General features: G+C 34.3%; 2 protein-coding genes across 6 annotated transcripts in view; one reads left to right on the top strand and one right to left on the bottom strand.

Annotated features, from left to right (window-relative positions):
• REDIC1 (regulator of DNA class I crossover intermediates 1) overlaps window positions 1–20,926 on the top strand; it is a 54,514-nt gene extending 33,588 nt beyond the window's left edge. For 4 of the 5 annotated variants that reach the window (XM_072972991.1, XM_072972990.1, XM_072972992.1 and 1 more), the window contains 3 exons: window positions 189–264; window positions 5,918–6,000; window positions 8,734–10,396. In XM_072972991.1, the coding sequence (XP_072829092.1) occupies window positions 189–264; window positions 5,918–6,000; window positions 8,734–9,195 (621 nt within the window). In that variant the 3' untranslated portion in view covers window positions 9,196–10,396. Of the gene's footprint in view, window positions 1–188; window positions 265–5,917; window positions 6,001–8,733; window positions 10,397–20,836 lie in introns of those variants that run through there. The other variant, XM_072972993.1, reaches the window with a different exon arrangement.
• SLC2A13 (solute carrier family 2 member 13) overlaps window positions 16,888–23,084 on the bottom strand; it is a 330,277-nt gene continuing 324,080 nt past the window's right edge. The window contains exon 10 of the mRNA XM_006203113.4: window positions 16,888–22,104. Coding sequence (XP_006203175.4) covers window positions 21,878–22,104 — 227 coding nt within the window. The 3' untranslated portion in view covers window positions 16,888–21,877. The remainder of the gene's footprint in view (window positions 22,105–23,084) is intronic.

Raw genomic sequence — 23,084 nt, 5'->3', positions numbered from 1 at the left:
TTAATTTTGTTTCATTTTATTGTTCATCACAGGCAAATTTCTCTTTGTCGTTTTAAAATCATCTTTGTTGAATTAAAGTACTATGAAGGAAGAATGCAGTAAGATGAATTGGTGTGGTTAAAAGGGAGATATAAATGTGAATATCATTGTATATACTGAGAATTGTTAAACTTTTGTTTTTCTTCTAGATTTTGGTGGAAGAAAGAGGAATGTGTTCTTTAAAAGGCAGAGCAATGTCTGCTAAGAACAACTGTCAGTATAACTGTAAGTGAATTTTATTCTTCTACAAAAATTAACATTTAAATGGAAATCAGTTAAATTATAAGATTTTTTTAGATTTTTGCAGCAAATATGTTTTATAGGTACCTTAGAATATGCTAGTAATGCAACTGGCTTTTTAAAATTAATTTTATCTTCTATAAAATGATATACATGAAGAGTATTTATCATGTATATATACAGCTTAATGAATAAAAGAAAACAGATATTCTTGTTCTTAGTTTGTAGCTTAAGAAATAATCCATAATCAGTACTTTTGATTGTCTTCTTAATTGCATTTCTTATCCTGCCCCCTAGAGGTAACTATTATCTTCAACTTTTTTTTTTTTTTTTTTTTTTTTTTTTGGTGATATCACACATAGGCTTTTCCAGTTGCTTGGTTTTGGGCTTTCTATAAACTGAGGCAAAATGTATATTTTTCTGAAACTTACCTTTTTTCTTTTCACCCAGTAATATATTTTGAGGGTCATCCACTCTGATACTTGTAACACGGGTACATTTCATTATTTGTTTCCTGCTATGCAGCCTTCTGTTGTGTGAATGATGCATAATCTATTTATGCATCTTCTGGCAATGATTATTTACACTGTTTTGAATATTTTGCTATGATAAACAATGCTACTTTGGCAATTCTTGACATTTCTCTTGGCACACATCCATAAAAACTTCCTCTAGGGTATCGTTTATGTGATATGCACTCTTCTAAGTCATGCAGAATTGTTTTCCAAAGTAGATGTGCCAGTTTAAACTTCCACAAGCAATAAATAGGAGTCTTAGTTGTTACACATTCTCACTTTCACTGGGTCAGCTTTTTATCATTGTTGACAGTGTGATATCTCACTGTAATTTTAATTTATATTTCCTATTATTGATTAGGTTCATTGGCCATCCATGTTTCATCTGTAACATGCCTTCAATGTCTGTTGCCCATGTTCCTTTTAGGAAGTTTGTCTTTCCTTATGGAATGTGTCTTTTGTATATCTATGTCCTATATGTTTTTTATATATTCTAGATTTGAATTGCTTGTAGACTTCTGTGTAGTAAATATTTCATATTTGAGTGATCTTTTTATTCTATACTGTCTTTTAATGGACAACACTTTCTGGCACTTTGTAGATATTTTGTGATAGAATGATTCTTCTATCTAGTCTGCTAGGATGCCTAGAAATCTTTGTAGACTTTTTCTTTTTCATTTAATTTAACTTTCAAATATGTAAAGAATTAATTTGATTTCTACCCCTGTCCTGTCTGCCCTACTTCCTTCTGCCTCACATGAGTAACTATTTTTGTTGGTTTGTTGTTTATCATTCCAGTGGGTTTTTTTTCCCCGAAAATAAAGCCCTAAACATATAAATGCACCTGTATATGTATCTTCATTCCCTGCCTTTCTTACCCTTAATGTAATGTGTGGTATTTTATTTAATACCAGATATTTTACAGATGAATTAAATGGATTAATTTGTTTAACAAATTTTCTATGTATTTTCTCATATAAGTACTGGACATTTACTCATCCCTTATCTATGACCATTTAGTAATCCATTGTGTGGGGGAACTATAGTTTACTCAGTCAGTGCCCGGAGGTGGATATTTGGGTTATTTCTAGTACCTCACTCTAACAACAGTGCTGCAGTGCACAACTTTGTGCACATGTCTTACTTGTACAGGTACATTTTCAGGGTAATTTCTAGAAGTGGGATTGCTGAGTCAAAGGAGAGATACATTGTGGGGTTTTTTGATAGTTATTGCCATAATTCGGTTTTGATAGATATTGCCAAATTCCCCGTTGTTTCATTTGGTGGTCCCACTAGAAGTGTGCTTTTTATTCCACAGCCTCACCAACAAGCTGTGGTCCAATTTAGGAATTTTTGTGAATCTTACAAACATCGAAGTTTGGGTTTGCACTTCTTTTTTTGTGAGTGAAGTTGGACATCTTTTTAAAATATGTAATGGCTATTATCAATCTTTTCTTTTATACCTTTGGATTTCATTAGAAAGACTCTCTACACTCCTTGGTTACGAATGAATTCACTTATATTTTCTTCTAGTATTAGTATTATTTTATATTTTTACATTTATATGTTTAATCTATTAGGAGTTTATCCTGATTTAAGGTGTGAGGTAGCCATCGATAGAAGTTTTTAAAATGCATCTTTTCCGTAGGTCTTTTTTACATGCGAAATTTTTTTATATACCAATTTCCGTATATACTTGAGTCTGGGGGCTTTCTTTACTGTTCCATTGATCTCTCCTAGTCTTCATTTGCTAATATCACATTTTTACTATGATTAGTTTATAGTAGGTTTAATTTCTAAAACAATGACACCTCCCTTTGCACTTTTTAAAGAGTTTTTCTGGCTTTCTTTTTTACGTATAAACTTTGAAATCAACTTGTGTAACTCCAAGGAAATGTTTTAGTTTTTATTAGGAAAATACTAAGTGTATATATTAAACTAAGTGTGAATTGTCATCGTACTGATGTTGAGTAGTCCTTTCTAGGAATAAGGATGTCTTTTTATTAATTCAGTCTAATTTTATATCTTAAATAACTGTTTAAAATGCCTTTCCACTTTCAAGTGTTCCTCAAGTAGCTTCTGCATGTCTCTTGTTAGATTTAGCTGTAGGTATGTTTTGTCGTTTTTGTTCCTACTTTGGTGTGAATGCACACCCTATGTTTCTACATTAAGAGTCTGAATTTTGGACTTAGGCACATGTGTGTTGATTATTTTATTGATAGTTTTTTAAGAGGTGATTTTGAAGCAATCAGTAATTTTGGGAAGAGTGATTCTTCAATTCTGTGAAAATGATTATTACTTTGGTTATTACTTTCTCTTCATGTGTCTTTTTTTTTATTGTGGTCAAAAACACATAATGTAAAATTCACCCTTCAAAAGATTTCCAAGGGTACAGTATACCTTCCCTTCTTCCCAGCCTCTGGAAAACACTATTCTATTTCTATAAGTTTGAATATTTAATATTTCTCTTACAAGAGGAATCATACAGTATTTGTCTTTTTGTGACTGACTTATTTCACTCAGCATAATGTCCTCAAGTTTCATCCATATTGTAGCATATGACAGGATTTCCTTCTTTTATAATGCTGACTGATACTCCATTTTATCTATAAGCCCACATTTTCTACATCCATTCATTTGTCAGTAGACATTTAGGTTGCTTTCATTCCTTGACTATTGTAATTAATACTGTGGTGAACATGGGTGTACCAGTATCTCTTCAAGATTCTGTTTTCACTTCTTTTTGGATATAAACCTAGAAATGGGATTGCTGCATCATGCGGAAGTTCCATTTTAAAATTTTTGAAGAACATTGATACTGTTTTTCCATATCAGTTACACCATTCTTCATTCCTGCTAGTAGTGCACCAGGGTTCCAATTTCTCCACATCTGTGTCAACACTTACTGTTTTCTGTTTTTTTTTTTTTTTCTCAGTGAGTGGCCATCCTAATGGGTGTGAGGTGATATCTCATTGTGGTATAGATCTTTTAAAATAGTGAATTTTGCTAATGGATTTAGCGATTTGGAACATCCCAGCATTCCTATTATAAATCCCACCAAGTCATGATGTATTATGATTCTGTTTACTATTCTATTTTAATTTTAAATTTAAAAATGTTAATATTGATGTAAGATTTTTGCATTGATATTATGATATTGGTCTGTAAAGTGTGTGTGTATGTATGTGCATGTGCAATCTTCCTCATATTTTGGTATTAATGTTATACCAGGTTCACAAAAAAAAATTTAAGTTCATATATGTAAAAATTGAGGCTATTTGAAAGCTTTCTTGAAATTTGAATTACCTCTTCTCCACCCCAGTCCCACTGCCTTATTACATATCCTAATCACTTCATAACTTGATTATTGGGTTAATCTCCTAACTGACGTGCTTTCATACAGTTTCACCCTTCTTTAATACATCCCCAATTAGATGCCTTGGTGGATGGTCTAAACTTCCTTTAATATTAAAGTGTGCCCTTACACTTTCTTTTCCCTCGTCCCAAATGCTGGTTTTCATCTTCCCTTTTTTGAAGTTGTTTACTCATCTTCCAAAGCCTATTCTTTATACTTGCGCTTTCTCACTTACTCTTCACCAGTCTCTTTCCCTAGAGCTCGTCGCACTTAGGTTTCTGCTGCTTTGGTAACTTACATGACTCCACTGTTGCACTAAATCTTGTGACTATTTCAGAAATTAATTGTATGTCTTTTTCTCCATCTTAAGATTCTGAACATTTTGAGCATTATGGTCATATATTCCTAAAAGCTGTTACCATGCCTTACATAAGGCACTTAATAAGTGTTGAATTTATATTTTAATCTGCTTATCGTTTCTTACACTGTTAGAGGGAAGACATCCATTTAAAGATGTTTATCTTCCCTACCAATAACTATGGGTTTACTGTACCTATGAACTGAATGAACCTTATTGTGGGGGAATGCCCTTAGATCATGTTGTTAGTAAAATCCTACCGTTCACTTTTCTGTACTCTGCTTTCCGCTGTTGAGGAGAACCTGCTTTGTGAGGGTGTAAATTCCTTTTGGAAGGATAAACTAAGGGTGACTGAGTTTACCTAAGTTCTCTCTACCTCTCGGCTGACTGCTGGTTAGATTCTGTTACAGAAAGCATTGGTTCTGATCCGAGAGGAATACATAGTGCTTATGGTCTGCTGCATATAGGAAGGCATGTGATTTGGTATGTGTTGTTGGACCACATCCCATTACCTTTTGCTTCTTTTTGATAGCAAATCCCTTTTCACAAACAGGTAAGGGAGTGATTGATTCTACTGTTGATCTGTAGTGTTTGTGTGTTCTAAGGAGTCATGACCTATTTCTCAGGCCCATTTTTAAACTTTACTTGCAATCATAAGAGAACAAATTAAACAGATACTGAAAGACTAACATACTATACATGCTTTGAGTTGATTTTTTAAATACAGTTTTAAAAAAATTGTCACAGCATCAAATGTCAATAAATTATATAGTATCTTTTTTATATTATTTTGAATTCATAAGTGGCTTTAAAATTCTACATTTATGAAATTATATTTTAGGTTAAATATAGTTTTTTTAATTTATTTCTTTTTGGTGGGGAGGTGGTAATTAGGTTTTTATATGTTTATTTTTAATGGAGATACTGGGGACTGAATCCAGGACCTTGTGCATGCTAGGCAAGCACACTGCTACAAGCTCTACCCTCCCCCTTAATATAGTTTTGATTATATGGTGAAGCTCTATTTACTAGATTAGCAAATGTTTGGTAATTTGAGACTTAGTAAACTTGGCTTATTCTTCCTTCCTACAGGTTGAAACTTTAAATTATTTGTTTATAAAAAATGGTTCATATGTTAGAAAAAAATCAATTCAATTTTCTCCCTTCTCCTTTCTTCCCTTAGGTTTTATGCCATTATTTTACTCGTAGATACACATCTTGTGTGTGTAGAATAAACCCATAACAACCTGTCAGAAATGCAAGCTGCCAAGTATCCAAAGTTCTAACTAGTTTTGGTACACTTTAAATGCTCCGCACTGTGTCAGCTAAACTTATTTTACTAGCAGGTATCTTCTGCTTATCTATGTATTAGTAAATACCATTTATCACAAATTGAATCTTTATTTTCAGATCTCGATTCTTCACAGAGTAGTCAGTCTACTGGGTACTCTCCAAGGCCAACAGACAGTTGTTTCAGTTCCAGTTCAGAGATGGTAAGTTATGCTCTTTATTTTTTTTACTTATTAATATATGCTCTACTAATTTGGAATGATTTGTATTTTTCATAGTTTACCTTTTCATTCTGGAAAAAACTAGTTGAGAGATTGAATAGTGAAAATAAATGTAAACAAAAGTATGAAAATATTAAAAATACAAGAAGAATATAAATTAAAATGTAAGTGTGCATCATTCATTCATATTTACAAAGATGATGAATGTGTTCAGTGTTATTTATAAAACCCAGTCTCATCAAAATGAATGTGCGTACGTAAGTGATAAAGTTGTGTTTCGTTTTAAAAGAATCTATTCACAATAATTGAAAACCTGAAACAACGCAGAATATGTACAAAAAGAAAGTCTCAAGGCTTATATGAAGAAAACTATAAAATGTTATTATAATCTGAGTACTTGGAGTGACATATTTAATGCTTAGAGGGAACTGTAATCTGAAGAGTTGGAATGACACTTTCTATTCTGAGTGAGTTTCTCACAAATTACGTGTTTAAATGAAATTCTCCATTCATACTTCATTTTCATTTCATCTGCTTTTTGTCTCTGGCTCGCTGTTCAAACTGCTGTTGCTAAGGAAGGACACCAGTGACCTCTAATGGTGCCAAATTCAATGGACATTTTTCAGTTTTTACTTTACAAGAATCTCTAATAATATTAGTAGAAATGATTATTATCTTTTCTTGGAACGTTTTCTTCACTTTGCCTTTGTGATACACACTATCTTAGTTTCCTTCATACCTCTCTGAATGCTTCTTTATTCCTTTGCCTACTTCTCTCCCACCCTTCCCTACGTACAAATATTGTAATGTTTAGGGTTTACTCCAGGACCCTTTCTTCTCTTAACCTACACTCCAAACTCTAGATGACGTTACACACTCCAGTGACTTTACATGCTACTGCCTGGTTGACGGCAGTTCTCAACTTTATGATTTTAGTCCAGACCCTTAATTAGATGTCCTATTTCTTGGATTATCTTCTTGGATATTTCACAAAAATCTTTATTTTCACACCCCAAACTGAACACCACTGATCTTCTCCCCAGATCAGTTTTTCTCATGGTTCCCATATTAGTAGATACCTTTTCTATCCACTCGATTGCTCGTGCCAGAAACTTTAGTTTGTCTTTTCTTTCTGTCTCCTCTGCCTCCCTTAACCTCATTCATTCCATCGTTTCATCCAGTCAATTCAACCTCCAAAATAAATTGCGTATTTATCTATTTCTCTCAACTTCTGGTGTCAGTACATCAACCTAAGATACCTTCACCTTGTGCTTGAACTATTGTGGTTGTTGCCCAAGAGATCTCCTACTTCACTCTTGCCCTACTTTTCCCCCAGTTAGCAGCCATCATGATCTTTGGAAAACTTAAATTGAATGATGTTATTCCTATATTTAACTACTCAGTGAGTACCTGTTTCACTGTAGACTCTAAACTTCTTGCAGTGACTGTAGGACATGTGTGATCTGTGATCTGGCCTCTGACTACATCTCCAGCTTCTCATATTCGCCCTCTTTCACACTTCACACACACTGACATTGTGGTTTCCTAGCTTAGTCTCTTTTCTGCTTCAGGGCATTTATGTGTCCTGTTTCCTCTGTTATTCATCCTTTAGGGCTCAGCTTAAATAGTCAAAAATTTTTTTGTAAGCCCCTCCTTGGCTCTTTGATCTAAATTAGGCCCCTCAGTTATGCTCTTGAAGTGTTTCATGCTTGCTCTTCAGAATGTTTTTCTCAAGTTGTAATTCCATATGCTTGTGTGTAGCTATTTGATTAATGTCATTTCCACCCATGAGAATGTGTGCTGTATGAGGGCAGCAACCATGTCTGCTTCACTCATGTTGCAGATGCTAAATGATCATTTATTTCTTGAGTAAGTAAATGTATTGATCCTGTTTTCTCTAATGTATGCCGAGCCAGTTTCAGGGTTATTTCTGGGGCTTACTTTTTCTATTTTAGTGCCAATCAGCTGAGACCAATACCTGATTTTAGGATTTTTTATGTTAACTTTGCTTTTTAATTTTAACTTGAATAATCAATACTTTTATATAAAATTTTCATTAAGAGAGTATTTTGGTTAGTTCAGTAATTGAAAATTCTATTTTTAATGCATTTGAAAAATTCAAGCTACTAAATTGGAGTCTGGATGTTTTTAAAGTTCTTAAAATTTTACTTTTTAGATAACAGTTGTGATATTTATTACTACTTAACTTCCTGTTCGCTGATATTCTTCCTGAATCTTCTTTGAGACTGAGCCCATAAAGATAAAATACAGATTTTTTTTTTTTACTTAATGGGTTAATGAGTTAATAAGAACAAGTTTATGTGTTTCTTCTTCTTTCAAAGTTTTACTTCTACTCCATTCTTTTTAAGTGGTTGAAGAGTGTGTGTTGTGTATCATTTCCTCTGTGTGAAAAGGTAGGAGGAGGAAGTAGCCTATGATTAAGGCACTAATAAAAAACAAAAGTTCTCTTCTCTTTTCAGTGCTTTTGCATTTTTAATACAAGGATTATTATTATTGTTCATGCTATTGTAAAATCCATAACCTCCTTGATTTAAAAAAGATTAAAAATCTAGGTTGATTTGCCACTTCCCAAAGTCTCTTCTGTATTTTGAGGTTTTCTGTAATGTGAATTTTAAGAATGTCTCCTTTGAAGTGATTGAATGATTTTTTAAAATTTAAGCATCATTTACAGCACAATTACTAATTTTTTTTTAGCCATCTGAAGATGAAGATCAAATATTGCATCAAACTGAAGATTCAAATAAGAGATCCATCAAAACCAAAGAAACAAGTAGTAATTTTAATTTAGAAAGCATGGGAAAACTTCCATATGATAGGATTATTAAAAACAACGCCAATTTTCATAAACAATGTGAGAGTTTTCACCAGCTTTCAATGAAAAATAATACAGATCAGTTTCCACAGCCTCAGTGTAATAACTCAGCACACATATTGCATAACAAAACCAGTAATAACTACATTCTACAGTTTGCAAAATGTGATGCATGGGCACAAACAGAGAGTGAGCCTGTAATGGAAGGAAAATTAGATGCTGCTGTACAGTGTGATATTATTTCAAAATGTAAATGTAGAAGTGATGTGGCTTCTTTTTGTAATGTTGAAAGGTGCAATGAAAATATTAAGGCCGATACCACTGGAGGGCAGACAATCCTTTAAAACAGCTAATATTCTAAAATCTCAGTCCAAGATTTAACATTTGACTTGATGTTTAGAATTTCATTAGCATAATAAAGAAAGAAAATTTTTGTAGTTAAACAGGTGGTGAAAGTATTTGAAAGATACGTTTGTTTTAAAATTTTTAATATTGTTAATTTATGCATTTAGTTTCATGTAGATATTTTAATAGCTTTAGTATATCTTAAAGTTTTTAGAAAATAATACATATGTAGATTTACTATCTGTCATTATTATGGTGGTTATTCATTATATTATGACATGTTGCTGTTTGTAGATTAAGGTATGTTAGATTGCTTCCTTCTTTACTGCAGTTATTTGAAAATTTAGTGTAGTTGCATCTTTTAGCAAAAATGTTCTCTTCCAGGATTTTAAGACAGAAAATAATACTAAATAATAGCAAGTATATTTTATAACCTCATTATAAGAATTTTCTTAGCTTCTTATCTTAAATGTTATTATACCCTCATTAAAATTCTGCATTGATTTTTAGATAAAATATTTTTTCTGATTTGTTTGGAGAACATTTTCTATTGGTTCTTGTATTAATTCGAAGGAATGGTTTTTCTTTTCAAGATTAAAAAAGGCGTTTCAGTGCTTTTGTAAAAGAATTGTTCAACATTGGAAAAATTACTTGTTTACTGATTTTAATATTGCTAAGATTTTCATAAATACTACATCAGAATTTCTCACTAGTAAAATATAGGCTTTGTCTTGAACATAACATTTATTTTTGTTGTCAAGATTTTAAATGTCCAGACTAGTCATTTTAGAAGATGAACATCTATATGGATATATTACCAAGTGACCAGCAGGGGGCATTCTGATATCTAACTGAAACAAAAATAAAATTGTTAGGGAGTTTCTGTGCGTTTAAAGAAAGGGATGATTAGATACTGAATTTTTGCATGTACACATATCACGCAATAGTTTGTGTTCTAGAGGTGATCTGAAACACAACGATTTAGAAACACTAACAGCTAATATTTAACAGCAATCTTCATGTTTTTAGCTAGTTTTAGTAAGTTCTTTTTGCTCCCTCAGGGCACAATGAACTTCTCAGTCATTTTCTTAAAATATAGTAATCATCTCATGAAAGGGGAATATGATTTTCTGATGTACAGTGATAGTTTTTCAAAGGCCAGATTTTCATCCTGTTGTTAATAAAAGGTATTCCACCATGGATTGATTATCCTGAGCATTATTTTGCAAAATGTGATATACTGTAGTAATGAAGACCTATATATGAAAAATACTGGTGATATTAGAATAAGATTGAGATGAATTAGAATCAGATTGAGATGATTGAGTGAATCTTGGGTTGGTTTCAGATATCAAATAAACTGAGTTTTTCCCAAATGCAGATCAAACTCTAGCAGTACTAAAAGCACATTCATTAAAAAATCCAAATATAGTTCTATTTTTATCAATATCGTAACGTGGCAGTTAAGCTTAGGTGAAGAAGAATGTAGGGACTTTTTAGTGCAGTGACTGCACACAATGAGAACAGGGTAAGGTACAGTGTAGTAAAGAATTTAATTTTGCCCCCAAAGAAGTCTTGACTTTTTACCCTTGGCTTTTGGGCAGTAATCTCTGAGCTCTTGGAGTGTCACGGCTGGTAGAAGTGTCTTTGTTTGCCTGGCTGCGTTGGGCCAAGACAGTTAACAGTGTGATTTAGTATGGGACATTGAATCAAACAGTATCAGCTCAGCTTCCTCGGGGGCTAGAAACGGAAATGAACCATGTAGGCAGTCAGTGATGTCACTGTGATGGAGCACCAGCAAAGACTGAACACCAGGCTCAGGTGAGCTTCCCTGGTTGGCTGTACTGTGTGTTGTCACACACTGATACCAGGAAAGTAACACTGTCCATGACTTCTCGAAGACTGGACTCTCCGTATTTATTACTTTCTTACACTCTGTCCTATGTGTTTCTTACTTAGACAGGTTTTAATCTCTCCTTTCCATGTAATAAACTGTAACTGTGAATATAACAGCTTTCAGAGAGTTCTGAGTCCTTTTAGGAAATTATCATATCTGAGGGTGCTTTTAGAACCCTTGATGTTTTTGGACTGTTCCCTAACTTTGCAGTTGCTAACCCTTTAAGGAAATAAAATGTATTTGGGTAGGAAATTGAGTACAGATCTACAAAATAAAAAAGACATTTCTTATATAATTGAATAGATTACAATGTCCTTCTCAAAATACAATATTACTTTAGATTTTCTCTTGCTTAAATAATTTAATGAAAAAAATTAATTGAAGTAAACATAGCTTTCTTACATGTTTACAACTTAAGATTTTTAAAACAAAGTAAATCCTAGGTAAGTTTTATCCAAATGAAACAAAATGGAAAACTTAATGATTCTTCACACATTTAATAACATAAACTGCCAATGTAACTGTAATATAATCTGCCAATCACAGTGACTTCAAATAAATTACTTTCAATATTATATATAATAGCCATTATTGAAAATAGCATACTTTCAATAATGGCTGTTATATATAATACTGATCTGGAGCTTGTGTTTAACAGAGTGTGAAAAGAAGTTGACATCTGAAATAATATGAGGCTATATTTAGGTGTAGCCTCATGCAATTTACTTTTATAGCACTTATCATAATTGTAATTTATTTGTGTAATTTCTTGGTTAATGTTTATTTTCCCCATGACACCATATATAGCAGTGTGGCAAATGTTTTCAGTACTATGCTCACATCTCCTTGGCACTTTCTATATCAATACATGCCAACCTGATTTCCAACTGCCAGCACCTGTGACTCATTTCCTGAGGGATTTCTCCTGGCTGCAGACACTTGTTCCGCCTGTGTGCAGACGGGCACGAAGTACAGGGAAATTAATACTGCTGAAAGTAGTCTTTTAAAACAGTGACCAATGGTAGATGGTGAACAAATACCCCAGTTCCCTTGCCTTTTGGGCAGGATGAGTTCCTCAGAAGTGTGTTCTACACCGCTGCTTAATCAGAGTGTGATCCAGTGATCTGTAACGTGAACATCACCATTGCTAGACAGATAGTTAGAAATGCAAATTCTTAGAATTCACCCTAAAACTACAGTATCAAAATCTCTGGGAGTGGGGCCCAGGAATCTCTGCTTAATTAGGTGATGTTCATACATTCTGAAGTTGGAGAAACACTGTGCTTCCAGAGTTCCTTGGAAGGATTAAGCTTCAGTTGCTTTCAGTGGTAACTTGCTTGATAATAAACCCTTTAATAGCTTCTTTTCTTTCCTGTCTCACTCGTTCAGTGTCATACCAGTGTTTCTTGAGATCACACCCCAAACATACTATGTGCACTTGAATTCTTGCCTTACGGATTGCTTCTGGAGTAATCCATACTGACAAATTAGGGACTGTGACAAATGGGTAAATGAATTGTCTTTATTGGTATAACTCAAATATTAACATTGCTAATTTTTCTAGTTTTGCAATTCTCTAGATCCAGTTTTCCATTTCTGCCACCTCCTGAAACCTCAGTAAATGGGACTAGCAGCATATATTAATTAATAAAAGAATTAAGAGAGAATTAATGAAGTGAAATATGCATCATAATAAATAATCCAAATGCAGGAGAGAACAAGAAATAGAAAATATGAACGAGAGCAAATTAAACAATAAGGAAGATATAAAGAGAAGCTCCAACATACGTTTAATTGAAGTACCAACAGTAGAGAAGAGAAATGGGGTCGAGGCATGCTATGAAGAGAGAGTGGCTAAGACTATTGCAGAATTCGTCAGTTATACTAATCCACAAATTCAAGAAGGCCGAAAGTTTCCAGGTAGGATAAGTAATATGAAATCCATGTCTAGACCCAGTGTAGTAAAATGGCGGAGACTCCGAGACAAAGAAGGTCTTGAAAGCAACTGGAGAGAAGACTACCTTCCTAGAAGGACGGCTGTACTGTTAGCTGACTTTTAAAAAGCAATAATGGAAGCCAAAGGACGATGCAACAATACCATCCAAATCCTGATGGGAGATTAACAGTCACCCTAAAGTTGTGTTTCTACCCCTACAGATCTAACACTCTTTGAAACCACCATAACTAGCCAGTAGTATCAGGAAGGAACCAATTTTGCAGGATTCGGCAATTTATATTTACACTTTTTGAATATAGATACTGCTTTCTCTTTGTGGAAGAAGTTTCTAATTTTTTTTTCTGTTTGGTCTTTAACACATATGTTCAATTTTCCCACTGCTTCTAGTTTTTAGGCCTTCTTATTAACTTTGCAGCAGTGAAGTTCCTGCCATGGACTTTTAAAAATATTTCCAGTGTTGCCTCTGATGGTCTGCCAAGTTTGTTCCTTTATGCCTGTTGCTGAGGAGAAGGAGATACCACATGTTGTCTCATTTCTTTAAAAGTACTTTATTATTTCAAACTTCTCTTTAATACTTAAAGCTTTACTTTTACATGCAGTGTTTGGCCTTTTTGAAACAAGACACTTAGACATGTTTTGAATGTTGATATCTAATATATCTGTCTATTTATACAGATATCCAAAAATGTGAAAACTTCAAAGATGATATACACAGTGAACTGAGGTAACTGCTAGGTTTTTTAATAGGTGTGTGTTCATTTTGTGTATACCTATGTGGTTCAGTTCAGATGGGTTTAGTTTTGTGCATGCACCTAGTTTTTCTTATGGATGCAATTGCACATCAGTCAGTGTGAACTTCATGTCATGCTTCCCAGGACCTGCATCATGGGTCTGCCTACCCATGGGCCAGGACTACCTCCAGGACCTCCTGGACCCTGACCTACCCACCAGCAAGTTGACGCCAGCTTCAAGACACTTTGGACCCCTCACTAAGCTACACCAGGATCCAATCTCACTCACAAGTGGGTCGACACTAGCTTTGGGCCACTCTGGACTTTGCAGCCAGCCATGTCAGAAACCACTCCTGCCCACCAGCAAGTCAATACCAGATCTAGGAACTCCAGCCCCACAACCACCCACCTCAGAACTTGGCTCTGCTGATATAGGCCAACACTAGCCTGGAGACTTCCTGGGGTGCCACAGCTAGCTGCCTCATGACCTGGCCCCTCCCACCAGCAGCCAGCAGCCTTTGCATAAGGCAGGGCCTGGCAACCAACTGGACCAGGAGCTAGCCACACCTGCCAGAGAGTCCACAGTAATCAGCCCACCCTCACAGGAGGACCCATGCACTCCACATGGGGGGCACCCTGAGGGTAATAGCTCTGGGGACCAGATGGGAGTGCACTACTGGGATGCATAGGACATCTCCTACAAAAGGTCACTTCTCCAAGGCTGGGAAACATAACCAGCCTACCAAATATACAGAAAGGAAAAGGGAAAATCAGCCAAAATGAGATGACCAAGGAGTAAGTTCCAAAGTAAGGAACAAGATAAAATCCCAGAGGAAGAACTAAGTGAAGATAAGCAATCTACCCAATAAAGAGTTCAAGGTAAGGATTGTGAATGTGCAAAAACTCCAGAGAAGACTGGATGGACAGAATAGGAAGTTAAAATTTTTCACAAAGAGAAAATGCAAAGACAAACAGATGAAGAAAACAAGAACAAATAAAAATACACTAGCAGCAATCAGTAGTAGATAAGATGATACAGAGGAACAGATCACTGAACTGGAAGACAGGATAGTGGAAATGACTGAAAGTGAACGGAAGAGAGAATTAAAAGAAATGAGGACATTTTACTAATGTTCACATTATAGGTGATTCCAGAAGGAGCAGAGAAAGGAACAGAGAACATGGGCAGAAAAAAATGGGCGAAAGAACTGAATAGACATTTTTCCAAAGAGGAAATGCAGATGACCAGTAGGCACATGAAAAGATACTCAATATTGCTAAGTATCAGGGAAATGCAAATAAAAACCATAATGAGATATCACTTCAAACCTGTCAGAATGGCTATCGTCAAAAAGAACAAAAATAACATGGTGAGGATGTAGAGAAAAGGGAACCATCTTACACTTTGATGGAGAGATAAATTGGTGGAGCCACTGTGGAAAACAGTATGGAGATTTCTTAAAAAACTAAAAATAGAACTACCATATGACCCAGTAATTCCATTCCTGTGTATATATCTGAAAAAAATCCAAAACACTAATTCAAAAAAGCTATAGGCACCCCAGTGTTCACTGCAGCATTATTTACAGTAGCCAAATGTGGAAGCAATCTAAATGTCTATCAACAGAAGAAGAATGGATAAAGAAGAGGTGGTATATAATGGAATACTACTCAGCCATAAAAAGGATGAAATTTTGCTATTTTCAGCAACATGGATGGACTTGGAGGGCATTATACTAAGTGGAATAAATCAGAGAAAGACATGCTGTATAATATCACGTATATGTGGAAGTCTAAAAAATATAACTAGTGAATATAACAAACAAGAAGCAGATTCATAGATAAAGAAGACAAACTAGTGGTTATACCAGTGTGTATAGGGGAGGGCCAGTGTAGAGCTGAGGGAGTGAGAGGTGCAAACTACTGGGTATAAGCTAGGCTCAAGGATGTAACATGGGGAATATAGCCAGTATTTTGTAATAACTGTAAATGGAAAGTAACCTTTAAAAATTGTATAAAAATTAAAAAAAAAAAACAAAAACCAATCAACCAACAAAAAATCCCAGAGGGGGTACGTAATAAAACTGCATTGAGAATGAAGTATCTGACTCTTCTTCACACCCTTTACGTTATAACACAGGAATGAAATAGTGTATTTTTAAATCTTTCTTCCTGGCTCTGACAAGAAGACATTCCAAATGAGGACCAAAGAGAAAGACTATTGGAGTAGTCACTGCAGAGATAAATTCTGTACACCCTGGTGTGTGATCTTGGGCAAGTCACCAAAATGTTCTAAACTTAAGTTTTAGTATCCACAGAAGGATGACAACATTTACCCTACAAGACTGGACAATTAAATGCTGACTTTGACCACTGATAATAGACATGAACTGCACTATTCAGCCGTTCAGATGAGTGGACACTTCATGAATAACTTACGGGATTGTCAAGGGTCATTTTTTGACTGCAGGATTTTGCCTTACCTGCTGACATCAGAGTCCTTGCTGAAGATGCAATTCCATTCTAAGCCTTGGAATGACAGTGGATCTAGTATCTTCAGAGAATCTCCTCAAACTAGTTCTATAATTGAGCTCAGGATGGCACATCCTAACCAGGAAGGTAAGTCTGGTGGCTGCCCACATCAAACAATAATACAGTACTTGCTGATAAAGGGACCATTGGGGCAGAATGGCAACAGAGAGCTGCAGAATTCCAAAAAGGACTGTCAGCTGGTTATCTAGCAGGCATTTTGCTTTCATTCACAAAGTTCAACCACAATTTTTGCCAACCTGACATAACGGTTCATGTCGACGGCTGGTTCTGCCAACAATAAGAAATAATACTTCAAGGGTTCCTGAGTACTTCATTCCAAAGCTTTATATTTACTGTTTAGAATAATTCCTTGGAACCATGTTTAGGTATTATAAAATACTTTTTAAAGACAGTTAAGCTTACCCATGATCAAAAGAGGTAAAATATTAAAATGAGTACAACTGCATAAATTATACCAAGGTGGTAATCTTTGTGGAGGCTTTCACTATGTCACCTCATTCCTAAAATCCAAGGAAGAGAATTGGAGAAAATAACAAAAGGTGCAAGGGACATAAATGAGTAATGAATTGTCTTAACTTTTATTTGATTATTTTCATTTACAGTTCTGGCACTGACACTTTTTTTTAAAAAAAAAGATTTAAATTTTATGTAAAGATTGAACTTCAATAAAATAACTTAAAAAACATTTACATATACATCACTAAATCTCCATAAAATATACAATAATTTTGATACAGCTATAGGCTAGAATGACTTTGAAGGAAATGATACATATTAATAATTTTTAAGAGATATCCCATATGTCACATGTAGGAATAAATATTCATATTGGATTTGCTAAGACGTGAAATATTAAACACTATATAACATGCACTCAGAAATGAAAATATACATTTTGAAAACATATTTTAAATGCACAAAACTGTGTTTTCATTTAATCTTGATGTACATTAGAGCTTTTAAATAGAAATTTGAACATTTATTACAAATAAAAGATACTATAACATCAAGTGAGATATCGTCCAAAAGCTGCTAGGAACAGTATGGACACGTAGAATATAAATTTCTACTTTGGCTAGAGTTAAGTCACATCTTTTTTAACCTTCAAATGAGATGGAATAATGTAAGATTTGCTAAAAATTTTAAAACTTTGTGAAATATTGGTGTATTTAAGTTTTATGTACTTGTAAGCTATATTTCTTTTTCTCATTTATATTGATATGACAAAATCAAACACATGGACTTAACTGTCTAAAATCAAAACCTGAATATTACTAAGTGAAGGTAGGTATTTAACATTCCATAGACCAAATCACTCAAGTGCAGCAGACTGTGTTTTATACATACAAAGTAAAGATTTGTAAGAATTACATTGTTTTACACTCACAAGCACATTATGAGATAAAGTTCTTTCATGTGCTTCTGAGCATCATCAACACAGAATCTCTCTCTGATGATTATTGGCACACAGAAAATTCCTTCTCTAAGAGATGCTATTCCAGAGAGTTGGTAGCCGTGAGCTGTTTGGCATTTTACAATGATTGCTATTTCTGGAAAACAGCAGCAGTGTTGCTCATCCAGAAGAACCGAAGATCCTGAAAACTGATATGCTGCTACAACCTGAATCACTTCATCAAATTAGCTTAACATGACTACACATGAGGCTAAGAAAATTGATAGAAAGTGACAAAAAACAGGATGTTAAAATTAATCCAGAGAACAATTCTGAGTCTTTTTATAGGCAGAAGCGACCCATGAGCTGTAAGTTCTATCCATAGTTTAATACATTTTGGTATAAAGCACATATTAAGAATTCTCTGCTCCTGGCCTGATAGGTCATTCTTTTATTTGCAGTTAGTGAAAATGTCTGATTTTGGCAATTTAAAATATGTCACAATAAATAACTGTATAAATGACAGTTGTTAGGTGCTTAATATGACTTGAGATTTTATAACTAGGAGAATAGTAAAAAAAATCTGATTATAACAAAACATCTTATTAATTTTAATGTTCTTAATTACTGTACTGATTAAAAATGAAGTCAAAACAACTTCCCTGTGACTCCTCCAACTGTATTACGGTATTTATAAAATATATTAGTGTCATTAAAGTGTGAGACTTTCTTAGATAACGTGTGAGTAGTAGTTTCTAGAATATCCTCCCCCCCAGGATTTATGAATTATCATATCACATTTAAGTTTTACTTTCTGATATAAAAGCAAAAGGATAAGTTGTCAGCTTACATTTTTCCTGTTAATTCTTCCTCTGGATTACTGATTTCGGAATGATAGTAAACAATTTCTAAATTCTTTGCTTTAACAGATTTCCCACTTTAGAATGAATAACTTAATAAATAATATTTAGATTCTTATATATACTAAAATGGTTGAGTGGTAAAATAAAATTATGAATAGCACTTGATAGCATTCTTCTCATAGCATTATCTGTCAAGGAACTAACTACTAACATATGACTTGGGGATAAAATTTCAAATGGAAATATTACCTTTTAAATCTAGTGTTAATTTAGATCATTTACATATATACTAAAAATCACATTTTGGATAATTACTAAGATGCAGCAATCAAAATTATTAGGAATGTTTACATTTAAGAAAAAATATTAATACCAAACCTTTAAAACCTATCTGACGTCACATTCACCCCTAAGTGTTCAGATGCAGATACATTCTCTTAAGTCCAGTGCAGATCTCATTAGCTATCTAGCTAAACCTCAGTAGGTGTTATGATCTTCGTCATTATATTTTCCTAAATCATAATATACCTCTATTGAATTTGCAGCATGTTTAGAAGGAAACTGATAATTTCAGTGAAAAGCACGATGCTTAATGTGTTTTAATATGGTAAGTCAACTCATACCATATATAAATTATCCTACAAAATACATATTTGATGATATTTCAGATGGAATGTTTTCATGTTGACAGTGGTAGCAGAGATGCTGATAACTTAAAGGTGCATATTAAAAAACCTGCAAAATTCATTTAATTTTTAATATACTATAAATGTTCACTGAATCTAAAAATAATACACTAATTGTATAAGGTTATTTTTCAAGTAGTTGTTATTAAAAAATTATAAATAATTCTTATACTGTGCCTCTCTGTCTTGTACGTCAAAGATACGGAATATTATCTTTATCACTATATAAATAACAAGTAGTCCTTTACAGAAGGAATTGAGGCAAACAGGGGAAGAGAACTGTGGCTATTTTTCCCTGTTATTATGTGCATTTGTGGATAAAGAGTTGAAAACATCATTTGCTAATGTCAGGGAAAATAGGCCTTGTTCGGCTTTAGGAAATAATGAGTCTAGTTGCTCCTTTAATAAAGTTACTGTGCATTCAGCTCAGCTGAGTATGTAAGCATATAGTTAAGGCTATGTATACGATAAAGAGAAGAACTGAGGCAATTATTCGGATAAATTAGAAAAACAAATTTTTAAAGAGATCACTTTATTGGTCTAAATACCTTTCTTCCCATCATACTCTGATTTTACCACACGGTAGTTCATTTTTCCACTTGACTTTACCTGTGTGAAATAGTAAACATAAGAAATTTCTTATGGGATAAGAAATATCCGTGGAATAATACTTTTCTCTATTAAAGCACATCTGTTTTCCTGGGAAAAATCAATACTGATATCCTGTTAGAAATCAACTGTCAAAGCACCTAATTCAAGGCAAATATCTCTCTGACTTTTTTTTTTTTAATTACATGAAATGATCAAAAGGAAGAAAATTTTTTTGGCTGAAAGATTTTTAGGCTTAGAGAATGAACCTCCTGGCAACATTCTCAGCTTTGATCACCGTGATAGGAATAAGCCGGACTTTGAGACCAGACCATCTTGGCGACTGGCAGAGACAAACTGAATTTAGAGATGGCCACCTTTGCACTCCAAAGAGTACCTTATTAGATGTTTAGAGCCATGTTAAAATGCATCAAATGTATGGACTCCTAAACTGGCCACAGAAGTCATTCATATTTTCACTGAAACTAGCAAGTAGCTTTGTGAGTAATTTTTTACTTACTATATAGTTCTTAGTATCTGAGCAAAAATTAGAGTTCATTGATGAATGAGCATAAGAACCAATGAACACTCTGAAAAGACACTGTAGCAATGTAGTAAGCTATATGAAAACCATCAATCTGTTCTAACAGAAAAAAACCCCAATTTTCAGACAAGAGGGAAAAAAATCCAAGCCAAGCATGAGAAAAAGAAAACACCCACATACAAATCTATGTATCTTCTTCTTACAAATAAAATGTCAGGGAAAATGAGAAAAGGTGTGCAAAATAAAAACCAGTTTATGTTCTTAGGATTAAAAAAAAAGACAAGTACCATTAAATCATAAAATGTGACAGTTCCCTTAGGAAGTTAATAAAAAGTTAAGAAAAATATAAGTCCCACTACTTAAACAAACATCAGTTAACTGCAGGATTATTTCTGTCACTGATTTTCTTCCTTCTTTTTGTGTCTCAGGACTTATTTGATTAAAAGAAGGGGGAAAATAGTCCACTAGCAGCTATTTATATAACACAAAGGAAGGCACAAACAGTAGGACTCGAGAGTCGATGAGCAAAGGCGTGGTGAATACCAGGAGATTTCGGTGAGAACAAAAACTGACCTAGAAAGACAGTTGAAGATCTACTTGAAGATCTATTTTGTGTTTACAGGTGCACACCTAAGTGACCAACTCAGTCTGGGTTAAAAAAAAATCTTTTAAGGTCCATAAAAATCTTTTCTTTCTTTCTTCCTGGCAATAAAATACACTTATCAAAACTCGCTAGCCTATCTGTGCAAATGTCTACTTATCACGGATGCAAAAATACGTAGGAAAATAAACCCTAAAAGACCTGCTTTTCATCATGTTCAAAAGATCCTGTACAGAGTCCATTTCTGAAGAACTTTTAAGATCTGAATTGGAGAGAAAAACCAAAATGTGGAATCCAAAGGCTATGAGGACAGCCATGCCCTGGCAGGAGGCACTTTGGAATTCGTTGATGAATGCTTATATGGAATTTACTTTCTAATAAGCTGATCACAGAGGAGCTCCTAGTCTTTAGGAAAATTTAGGACCAACAGGCCATGCTTTGACAGAAAACACCCTTGGACCATATCCCAGAATCTTTTGTGATGAGTATATCATACATGTACGATTTGGCTAGATTAGCTCTAACTCAGTTGCCACTAACAATTACATATGGTCTTAGGAAAAAAAGGATGTCACTGAAGTCACTGGATGCAATATTCATTTTAGACTATCTCAGGAAGGAATTACACGTGTTTGTTCAATAATTATTAGATTAAAACCTCTGTAATTTTTTTTTTAATGTCTCTGCTTGTGAAACAGAAAGTCATCATGGTAAAGTATCTTCCTTGGAATCAAATACTCTAGAATACGTAGTCATTCAAAACTAGGCTGTGGAAAGAACCAGATTAAAAGCAGGGCAGTGAGGTCACCAATTGCTGTTCTTCTCTCCCAAGTTTGTTTAAATAACTAAATATATCAGCAGCTGACAATTACTCCACATCAGAAGCATCGTTGTCAGAAAGATGATAGTTACTTCCCTTCACTCGAATGTATTCAATGTATCTCCCTTCATCCGAATCTGAAGCACCACATGTACATAGCCTGTTGTCAAAGAGTGATTCAATTTCTTCTAACTTTTTCCCTTTGGTCTCAGGAAGACAGCCGTAGATAAAAAGGAGACCCACAGCAGCGAAGCCAGCATAGAGGAAAAAGGCTCCTGCAATGGAAAATAATATATATGTTACAGGACTACGTTGGAAAGGGGACTTGGTTTTACCTTTTCTTCCTGGTCAATCGTGTATAACCGTGGTCTGAAATTGAACAAGAAAATTGTTTTCAGCCTGGTTTACTCTAATTGTTTTAATGCTGTGATTATAACGCAATTTATCTTTCTAAAGTCATTCAGTGCCAAACTCAGGAAGATGATAGACCATACTTAGATGGAACTTCTGCTTTGAAGTCTTTCCTCACTTCCCCAGTTGGAGTTAATTGTGCTTTCACAGTCCTTTGCTGAGGCAAAGTGGTATCATAACAACTAAGAAGTATTATGATTATGTAAATGTGTTTGTCTTGTCTACTAGACTGGAGGCACTTTGAGGGAGAAATTTCCTTCTCATTTATATTTCCAGAACCATATCTAATGATGACATTGCTGAATTCATGAGTCAATGCCCAAAGTCTGGGTGTCAACTTTGAATTTTCCTCTTACTCTCCTACCCAAAATCCAACCTGTTAGGAAGCCCTGTTGGATCTACCTTCAAATACAGTCTGAAGATGATCACTTTCCACTGTTCGACTGGTGTCTCTGGTCTACCAATTTAAATACAAGAACTTAAATGCTTTCAACTTTTGATGGTGGAGAACAACTGATCTTAATGGAGTCTCTGCCTGATTCTAGCCTTCAGTTCAGACCATCCTGTATATGACACATGGGAAGGAAGATGACAAACTAATGTGACAAATGGCTGGAGAAAGGACATCAGTTTGGGAGTTGGAAGATCTGGGTTTAAGTCTTGCTATGTGACTTCTAGATAGTCATTTAACCTCGTGTCTGGACCTTAGTTTCTCATTAAGTAAAATAAGATGGTTTCTCAGCTCCTCTTTAAATTTGTGGTTTAAATTATAATTCTGTATGTTTTACCACCCAAATCAGGAGCAAGTATAGGGGAGATGGTTATGAGATGCTTGCGGAGGAGA

The sequence above is a fragment of the Vicugna pacos genome, chromosome 12, assembly GCF_048564905.1.
Source record: "Vicugna pacos chromosome 12, VicPac4, whole genome shotgun sequence".
Lineage (NCBI taxonomy): Eukaryota > Metazoa > Chordata > Mammalia > Artiodactyla > Camelidae > Vicugna > Vicugna pacos.
Note: the sequence above shows the minus strand (reverse complement) of the source record. Positions and strands in the feature narration are given on the sequence as shown.